This window comes from Myripristis murdjan, chromosome 13 (assembly GCF_902150065.1).
Source record: "Myripristis murdjan chromosome 13, fMyrMur1.1, whole genome shotgun sequence".
Classification (NCBI taxonomy): Eukaryota; Metazoa; Chordata; class Actinopteri; order Holocentriformes; family Holocentridae; genus Myripristis; species Myripristis murdjan.
Genome location: NC_043992.1, coordinates 41,967,533 through 41,978,053, shown reverse-complemented (window position 1 = coordinate 41,978,053; position 10,521 = coordinate 41,967,533). Strand labels below are relative to the sequence as shown.

General features: G+C 45.7%; 1 protein-coding gene across 1 annotated transcript in view; it reads right to left on the bottom strand.

The window, feature by feature from the left end:
• Positions 1-271: 271 nt before the first annotated feature.
• ece2b (endothelin converting enzyme 2b) overlaps positions 272-10,521 on the bottom strand; it is a 48,616-nt gene continuing 38,366 nt past the window's right edge. Inside the window, exons 17-19 of the mRNA XM_030066547.1 lie at positions 8,991-9,181; positions 4,315-4,410; positions 272-4,124 (exon numbers count right to left, since the gene is read on the bottom strand). Of these exons, the coding sequence (XP_029922407.1) occupies positions 3,948-4,124; positions 4,315-4,410; positions 8,991-9,181 (464 nt within the window). The 3' untranslated portion in view covers positions 272-3,947. The remainder of the gene's footprint in view (positions 4,125-4,314; positions 4,411-8,990; positions 9,182-10,521) is intronic.

Genomic DNA, 10,521 nt, shown 5'->3' with positions numbered 1-10,521 from the left:
TTAATAAATAAGCAAAATAAATACATACCTGGACATTTCAGAAAGATTATTTAAAAAGAAACTTGCCCAAAAAAAAAAAAAAAAAAAAAAAAAAAAAAATCAGAAGAAATTTCACAAAATTTACCAGAAAATTCACATTTCTTCTTTTTTTTCCAATTCTGCTGGAAGTGGCACTTTTTTTTTTTTTTTAAATAAAAGACAGCAAATTGAAACAAGGATGTAAACAAAAAACATGAAGCACTGACACAAGGAAGACAGAAGACAGCGCAGGTTCATAATATATATTCATGTAGATATAGATCTTTATTCAGGTGGATGTTGTACAGCACAGAGGTGACACCTTCATCTTCGACCTCGCTTCGCTTCCAAGCACACGGGCATTTTAAGACTGTGCGAGACATGGAATTACTTTGCATGACGCGTTTCGGTGGCGGCGAGGTGAGGCCTAGCCCCGCCCCCTCTGCCGCCACCACGTCAGACGTAGCTGGGTGCTGGATGTGAACACGTGAAGCCGCGGCGGCGCCCAGACGGCCGGACAGGAAGCGGAGGAGCGCTCGGTTTGTCTTCTCAGGCACTTGAAACAGCCGTGAAGAGGAACACATCGCTTACAAGAGAAGATAAAGTGAGCGCTCCTCAGGTTTCCTCCAACATGTTCAAACTTTATCGACTGTTACTAACAGAACACGCCACGTACACAATCATACAAGAACTGTTGAATTAAATAAGGCAAAGATACACAAGTACACACAAGATGGTCTCATGTACAGCGGATACAAGGAGCCTGGCACCCTCTGGAATCATGGGTAATGTCCTTTGGCAGGATGGATGGCACATTTCTGTTCAGCTCTCCGTCTAGATATGCTTTGTGGTAATACTGCAGTAGTACTGTGGTAATACTGCTGTAGTACTGTGGGCAGTAGTATGTACACTGCTGAGCTCTAAACGCTTTGCAGTATACGAAGAAGATCAAGTGTTCTGAATGCAGTACTGCTGTAGTACTGCTGTAGTACTGCTGTAGTACCAGTGTTTGAAGTGGGCTGGTACTCGCTGCACTGGGAGCTCCTCTGAGGTCCCGGGACGCTTCACGCCACCAGACGCTGTTTAAGGCTCAATTGAAAAACAAGGTGAGTTGTCCTGCCGCCTGAGAGCAGGTAATGAAAGCTCATCAGTGAGTCAGCTGATCAGGGCCATGTCACCTGTCCGTCAACCATCACTTCACCTGGACGCCACACGCACATAACATACATATATACATGTATATCTACACATACATATATACGCATGTACAGCTGGATACATGACCCACTCCAACATTAGCAGGATCACCTGGAGTTTTATAAATGTCATATATTTGAATGAATTTGATTATTCACAAACAAGAAGTAATAAATGAAAATATTAAAAAAGCAAACAAAAAATAAACAACAACAACAAATAAACAAACAACGACAACAAAAAAGATTCCAGCATTCAAACTCTGTTATTGAATACCTGGTCAGGAGCCACCTGCACTACCTCAACAGACCACCAGGGGGCCGCAGACCGCAGGTGGAGATAAAATCCCTTGGATAGATGACAGAAGCACGGGAGTCCAGACAACTGACCACTAATGATCACACACACACACACACACACACACACACACACACACACACACACACACACACACACACACACACACACACACACACACACACACACACACAGGGGATCCACTGACTTCATAAACTGCAAAGTCAAAATAATTCATTCTCAAGTTAAACAACAAAATCTTTGGCAAAAGCAGCTTCAGCAGAATCTCCCTTCCACTGACACACACCAGCAGGCCGTGATGTCACCAGTGATGTCATCAGCAGTGATGTCACCAGCAGTGATGTCACCAGCAGTGATGTCATCAGCAGTGAAGGGCAGCAGGATGGAACAGGCTGCTTAATATAGTCAAGATGGACTTAGTTACTTCTTTACTAGCAGGAAGCAGTAACACACACACACACACACACACACACACACACACACACACACACAGCAGCCTAGTTAGTGGTTGTTGTGTGAGCAGGTGTGCTAACGTTAGTTAGCTCAGCAGGAAGCTGCTAGCTTAGCTGTCCTGTCCAACATAACAGAGCATTGCATTCTGGGATTGATGGTGGGGCAGGTTCAGACGTGGCCGCTCGGCTGCGTCCAGGTGAGCCCCTCCTCTGCACCTCACCCACCTGGGACCGCCCCTTCCACAGTGAGGCTGTCTGCAGCTGACATGAGAGAACAAACAGAACAGTGGGTTCTCCTCCTGAGCGTGAGAACCCTAACCCTGAGCGTGAGAACCCTTAACCTAACCCAGAAGCTCAGGGGGAAGGGTCTGGACTCGTCAGCTCTGAAGGTGCAGGACTTTCCCTCCGCTACAGCTAAGCTAGCAGCTCCGCTAGCAGCTCCGCTAGCAGCTGCTGTTCCTTTAAAGGTTCTTGTGGTTCTCCGCTCTGCGGGGGCTGCAGAACGCCCCGGGTCCTCCTGACAAAGAGCCACTCGTTGGTCAGGGATTCATTTTCCCGCTCTTTTACAGCCTCTGACCTCCAAACAGGAGGAACTACTTTGTCTGTGTATCCCTACGCCGCGGCTCCCCTCAGCGCTGAGTGTTTGTTCACACGCCCGGTGGCTGAAGCTGCGGCGTAGGGATACACGGACAAAGTAGTTCCTCCACTTGATTCATTCTGGAGCAGAACCGAGGCGGTGCAGCTCCTCGTTCTCTCCACAGGGAGGCGCCGGCGGGTCACGCAGGAGCAAGGAGACGCTTACAGGCTGACTGACTGACTGATCCTCTGACCGGCTGGTTTGCTGAGTGACTGGAAGTGTGGCCGCCGCCTCCATCCTGCCAGGAAGCAAAACTCAATCTACTTCCTGTGAGGTCATCACAGAGAGCCCGGCGCTTCCTGTGAGGTCATCACAGAGAGCCCGGCGCTTCCTGTGAGGTCATCACAGACAGCCCGGCGCTTCCTGTGAGGTCATCACAGAGAGCCCGGCGCTTCCTGTGAGGTCATCACAGAGAGCCCGGCGCTTCCTGTGACGTCATCACAGAGAGCCCGGCGCTTCCTGTGAGGTCATCACAGAGAGCCCGGCGCTTCCTGTGAGGTCATCACAGAGAGCCCGGCGCTTCCTGTGAGGTCATCACAGAGAGCCTGGCGCTTCCTGTGAGGTCATCACAGAGAGCCCGGCGCTTCCTGTGAGGTCATCACAGAGAGCCCGGCACTTCCTGTGAGGTCATCACAGAGAGAGCCCAGCACTTCCTGTGAGGTCATCACAGTGGTTTCATCTGAGAGAGCGACGAGGACGAGCAGAGACACACAGAGACATTCACCAGGCCAAGTCCAATGAACACACACACACACACACACACACACACACACACACACACACACACACACACACTGACCGCACACACACACACACACACACACTGACCGCACACACACACACACACACACACACACACACACACACACACGACCTAAAGCAGAAACCCACTGATGCTAAACAGCAGCTCATAATAATAATAAAGCCACAGTCCTGATCCTCAGCAGGAGCACATGGCCTGTCCTTCATCCTTCATCCTTCATCCTCCTCCTCCTCCTCCTCCTCCTCCTCCTCCTCCTTGTCGTGGTCCTTCATTTGTCCATTTAGCGTCCATCGTTAAGTCCTCGTTCATCTGACAGGTAGAAGTCCCATGTGTCCGTAAAGTTTCCATGGCAACGGAGAGGAAGTGAGGGTAACCACTGTGTCAGGTGGCCCGTCGTTAATGAACATATTAATATTATCTGTAGGAAATTAAATATGACCCCCCCAACAGAAACGCCCTCTAATCAAATGACTGGCCTGCTAATAAAGAGCTAATTAAGCAACTCATCTGCTAATTAAGAGAGCGGCCAACCCTCAGACCCCCGGCCCCCGTCCCGCCGGCTCTACCACACCTCACAGCGCCTCCCGCTGTTCATGGGAGTTCCTGCAGGGCAGCTGAAGTGGCGGCTGAAGTCCGGCGAGTTGGCGAGCGTGCCGATGACGCGGTAGCGGGGGGGGCTGTGGGGGTCCGTCACCAAACCCTCATGAGCGCTCTCTGGTGTCCGGACTGAGCACCACACCTGAGGAGCGCAGGACAGGAAGTCACTACATGGTGTGTGTGTGTGTGTGTGTGTGCGGTCAGTGTGTGTGTCTGTGTGTGTGTGTGTGTGTGCAGTCTGTGTGTGGTGTGTGTGTGTATGTGTGTGTGTGTGTGTGTGTGTGTGTGTGTGGTGTGTGTATGTGCAGTCTGTAGTGTGTGTGTTGTCCCACCTGAGCAAATCCCACAAAGAAGAGCTGGTCGTTGGTCAGGTTGACTGCAGGAAGTCTCTTCTCCTCGCCGTTCCTCTGAACCCACGACCTGTAGGCCTGCAGGCACCACACACCATCAGACAGGCACACTGCTCAGGGTGTGTGTGTGTGTGTGTGTGTGTGTGTGTGTGTGTGATCAGACCAGTTGGATTTGTGAGTTATACTGGTGGAATGCCAGTCCCCTTTATAAGAGAGTAGAACTGTAAGGACGAGGCAACACAGCTAAACAGGTGGGAAGCATAATATTTGATCATTTTCTCATTTTGCCATATGCTGTCAATTAAGTGCCAGTTAGGTCCACCTGTGGGATTTTGCTCCCCTCAAAAAGGGGGTTAGGGAACATGTTTAGCCATGTTGGTCATACCAATCGATTGACAATCCTTACAGCTTATTTCTCATTGAAAAGGGGACTAATCAGGCTTTCTAACGGTATAAAAGACAACACCAGTCGGTATTGTTAAATGGGAGAAATGATCAACTGAAAAAATATTGCAGTTTTTTTCAGCTCTCCCTGACATTGACAATCGCTGCGTGATTGTAGGAGGCGACTTTAATCTGATCCAAAATGCAAACCTAGATAGATCCTCCACAAAACCTTTTACACTTTCAAACTCTGCAAAGGCCTTAAATACCTACATGAGCCGTTTGGGTCTGTCTGACCCCTGGAGGTTTAAGTTTCCATCCGCCAAAATCTTTCTCCTTTTTTTCCCATGTTCACCATACGTATTCGCGGATCGATTTTTTCCTTCTGGATAACAGACTACTGTCAAAGGTTGCTTCCTGCAGTTACCATAGCATAGTCATCTTCGACCATGCCCCTACTTCTGCTGATGTAGATTTTGGCCAGTATGGTAAACCGTATAGACAGTGGCGGTTCAGCTCTGGTCTGCTGGCCGACGAAGCATTTTAACAGTTTCTTTCAACACAAATTTCTTTCTTTTTTGAAGTTAATGATACCCCTGATATCTCAAAGGGCACCCTTTGGGAGGCTTTCAAAGCGTACCTGCGTGGGCAGATTATCTCATATCTCTCAGCTGTGAGGAAAGCTGAGAAAGCCAAGGCAGCCGAGTTATCAGAGGAACTCTTGAGGGTGGATGGCCTGTATGCAGCAGCTCCAGACCCCAGTCTTTATAAAAAACGCCTGCAGCTCCAGACGGAATTTGACTTACTACTGATTAGTAAAGTTGAGATCCAACTACTTAAGTCCAAACAGCATTTTTTTGAGATGGGTGACAAGGCGGGCAAACTTTTAGCCCATCAAGTCCGCTCTGTTGCGGCCTCTCGATTGATTCCTAGACTTAAATCTCCAACAGGCGAAATAACCTCTGACCCAGTTGGAATCAATGAGTTATTTTCTGCCTACTATTCAGAACTTTACACATCAGAATGCTCTCCTGATAGTTGGGATGTTGACAACCCTCTTGATCGGCTCCCCTTCCCCAAAGTTGATAAAAAATTTTGCCAAGAGTCTTAGGAACCCTATATCTGTTCGGGAAATACAGGATGCAATTAAATTGCTACAATGTGGCAAGTCTCCAGGTCCTGACAGATATACTGTTGAATTTTATAAACAGTTTTCTGTCTTGGTGTCCCCAGTCCTACAGAAAGTGTTTAATGAGGCTTTTTCTAATGGAGGTTTACCCTCCACCCTGTCGGAGGCAAACATTACTTTATTACTGAAAAAGAACAAAGATCCCTTGACAGCTATAGGCCTATTTCACTTTTGAATGTGGACTACAAAATCCTAGCTAAAGTATTGGCTATACGCCTCCAGCAAGTACTACCAGGTCTTATCTCCACAGATCAAACAGGTTTTATGTTAGGGAGGCACTCTTTTTACAACACAAGGAGGTTACTGAACGTTCTTTACTCTACAAGTACTGATTCTCCCGAAGTTGTGGTGTCTTTGGATGCTGAAAAAGCCTTCGACAGGGTAGAGTGGAGGTATCTTCTTTTTATTTTAAGGAAGTTTGGTTTTAGTTCAAACTTTATTTCATGGATAAGATTACTGTACTCATCTCCTGTTGCATCAGTGTGTACAAACAGTGTGAGGTCAGTCCCCTTCCACCTCCATCGTGGAACGAGACAAGGCTGCCCCCTATCGCCTCTTCTGTTCGCCGTTGCCATTGAGCCTTTAGCCATCTGGCTCCGCAATGAAGAGAACTTTAAGGGCATCACTCGTTTAGGGGAGATCCATAAATTGTCCTTATATGCTGACGACCTTCTTTTATATGTGTCAGAACCGATATCCTCCACCCCTGTAATTCTAAAGATTCTGGAACAATTTGGTAAACTCTCAGGATACAAGCTGAATTTTCAAAAGAGTGAGCTTCTCCCCATTAATCCAGCTGCTGAAGAGATTCCAAACTCACTCTTCCCATTTAAACAAACACATACAGGATTCCTTTATCTGGGGATCTTCATTACCAAGTCATTTCATAATATTTTCTGTGAAAATTTTGTCCCCCTTTTTGATAAATGTAAGAATGATCTAAACAGGTGGTCTTCCCTGCCACTGTCTCTTGCAGGTCGGGTTAGTTTGATCAAGATGGTTGTCCTACCAAATTTCTTATATCTCGTTCAACACATCCCAGTGTTTATAAGGAAAAACTTCTTCTCCAAGCTAGACAAAATAATATCTTCATTTTTGTGGGGTAGCAAACCAGCCCGCATCAGAAGAGCGGTTCTCCAGCTTCCAAAGGACTTGAGCGGTCTAGCTTTGCCTAGCTTTATTCACTATTACTGGGCATGTAATTTCCAGAAATTGCTCTACTGGGTCAAAGATGGGGTGGCCGGAACATGCCCAATCTGGGCTCGTATGGAGCTGCTGTCTTCCTGTTTATCACTACGCTCTCTGCTATGTTCTCAGTTGCCTCTGGCTGCAAGTAACTTTAGTGAGAATCCTGTTGTCTCCCACTCCATTAAAATATGGATTCAATTTCGTAAACATTATGGCCTACACAGGTCTTCCATATTAACACCCATTCATAACAATCATTTATTTGAACCAGCTCGCCTCGACCCTACTTTTCGCACTTGGTTTGATAGAGGTATTACCTGTATCAGTGATTTGTACAGCAACGAGATTTTTTCATCCTTCACTGAACTATCGCTGAAATTTAATCTACCTAACAGTCATCTTTTTCGATTTTTTCAGATTAGGCATTTTGTGCAAAAGCAGTTTCCCCATTTCCCCAACCGTCCTCCTGAATCCAAAATTGACATCCTCCTGGGTGTTGATGATGATCAAAGACATCTCATCTCAGTTATTTATAATTTAATTTACTCTCTAAATCCTGACGTGTCTGCAAACCTTAAAAGAGTATGGGAGGATGACTTGGGTACAAGATTGTCTGATAACAAATGGAAAAGCATTTTAAACTTGGTTCATTCGTCTTCCATATGTGCAAGGCATGGTGTTCTGCAGTGCAAGATCCTCCATAGACCTCATTATACAAATGCTAGGTTGGCCAAAATATTTCCAAACGTAAGTGACGCCTGCTACAGATGTAAACAGTCACCTGCCAGCCTTATTCATATGCTGTGGGCTTGTCCTAGGTTAACTGATTTTTGGATAGAAATATTTAACACCTTTCAAAATACATTTCACATCCCTAGAGATCCTGACCCACTGACAGCTATCTTTGGAGTGCCAGTGAATGATGACCTTCCTGTAGCCATGCAGAGGGTCATAGCCTTCACTACATTGTTGGCCAGACGCCTCATTCTCCTCAAGTGGCAACATGTTTCCCCTCCTAGCCATAGTAAATGGATTGCGGAGATCTTGCATTGTCTTAAATTGGAGAAAATCAGATTCTCTTTAAAAGGATCCCTAAAAGCTTTTGGTGAGACGTGGGGTCTCTTTCTAGATTATATAGACACACTATCTGTCCTGCCAGATGACACTGTGAGCAACAGCTAACCCGCACCCTCCCCCGCCCCCCCACCCCTTTTTTTTTTCTTTCTCCTTTTTCCCTTATTTACTTTTTATTTCATGTCTTGTTATTATTGTCAGTTAGTATTCATATGTTTGTTTGTATTGTTTGTATTGTATTATTGTACTGGGTGAAGGTCTGATGGGTGGGAGAGGTTTTGTAGTGGTTCACACTACAGCATGGAGACGGGGTGATGTGGGGTTAAGATGGGTGTAGGGGAGTGGGAAATGGGTAGCTAGGCAATTGAATAAAAAAAATATACAAACTGTTTATGGTTGACCATAAGCTTATTTTTCTATTTGTACACAAAATTAATAAAAAGATTAAAAAATATATATATATATATTGCAGGGGATTTTGGTCGTTTCCCACACAATCACCGGTGTCACTCATTCCAGAAATGCAGGATACAAGTTGTATCTCATTGGAAAGAGGACGAATCAGGCTTTGCCACGATATAAGATACAACACTATTGGGTATAAATAAAGGGGAGAAATTATAGACTGAAAAAGCAGTGCTTTTTTTGTATAAGTACTATTGCACAACAATAGTCTTTACTATCACAGTATACGGTACACACTGATCTACTGCATGGTGTGGTGTGGTGTGATGTGATGTGATGTGATGCGATGCGATGTCATGTCATGTCATGTCATGTCATGTCATGTCATCAGTGCTGTTGTGTATGGCGTGTTACTCACATGATAGGCGGCCTTCAGGCCTCCGTTGTCGGCGATGTTCTCTCCCAGCGTCTGCTTGCCGTTGATGTGTTCTCCGTTGACGGTGTACTGGCTGTACTGTTCCACCATGCACTCGGTCCTCTGCCGGAACGCCTCCACCGACGAGTTCTGCCACCACGGACGCAGGTTCCCCTCCTTATCATACTCCCTCCCTGAGAGAGAGAGAGAGAGAGAGAGAGAGAGAGAGAGAGAGAGAGAGAGAGAGAGAGAGAGAGGGAGAGGGAGGGGAGAGGGGAGGGGAGAGAGAGAGAGAGAGAGAGAGAGAATGTGAGAGCACTCCAGGCAGACAGGCCAAGGAGTAACCTGTTTATTGATGATGGTCTGATCTGGTTGTATTTGGTGGGATTCAAATACACATGTGGTCGATAGAGTAAAGTATAAAAAGTATGTAAACACTGCAAATCAAGTAACACAAAGTTAGACAAAAAAGAAAGGAACAAATAAATAAATAAATAAATAAATAAATAAATAAATAAGAATAGATAATAATATTAATAATGATAATAATAAATAAATGAAAAAAGAAAGAAAGAAAGAAAACATGAAAAATTCACCACCAGCACCAAAGCTACTGCAGCAGCATCAAGAGTCTGAGAGCAGAAATCAGAAATCACATTCGGGGACACACATCACTCTCCTGTACCAATAAGCACATCTTCTTTACGTGGGACGTGGGTGGAGGACAGACGGCGAGGCGTCCACACAGCCTTCAGGCCTTCAGCTATGACATTTTGGTGGCTGGTAACCGATCAAAATGGCTGCCAACAGGAATAGAACTTATCAGCGAAACCTCTCATGGAAAATTTTATTTTTTCTAATTTCAAGGACATGATATCTCGTAACCAAGATTTAGATGATGGAGGTAGGGCAGATTTCCAGGTGAGGAGAATTCTTCTGCAAGCGATCAGGGAGGTACATGCGTTCACATTAATTTGAATGTTCGTCATTGTAATATCTTCTGTCGATCTACCAAAGATAGCTCGGATCTGCAGTGTTTCAGAAATTACATTAAAATATGACTCCCAGAACCTCCCAGTCCAAAACATGTGTGTTAGACTGAAAGGGAAAAGTGAACATCTATTCCATTTATCTTCTACTGTATCTGGGAAGATTTTGGAAAGCTTGGCTCTGGTGTAACGGGCTCTGTGAAGCACCTTAAACTGTATTAGGCTGATCAGAGAAAGTCATCTGTGATTCGCTCTCCCAAACTGTTTTAATCTTCTCAAGCATCAAGTCTCTTGTTGGTAGAAGGTCGTAGAGGTAAGAAATATGTCCCTTAGATAATCTGTGCCAGTGTTAGGTGGGATTTGTGGGAATGTGGAGGAATGGGTCTCACAAAGTCCCGCAATTGAAAATATGTGAGACAGTCAGATCGATTTAGCCCAAACAGCGACACACAAGTGGTTAAAACTGGAGAATGATCCATCTGCATACAGGTCCTCCGAGCAACGCAGGCCTTAGAGTGAGGGTCAGCTTTAGCTGGAGAGGACAG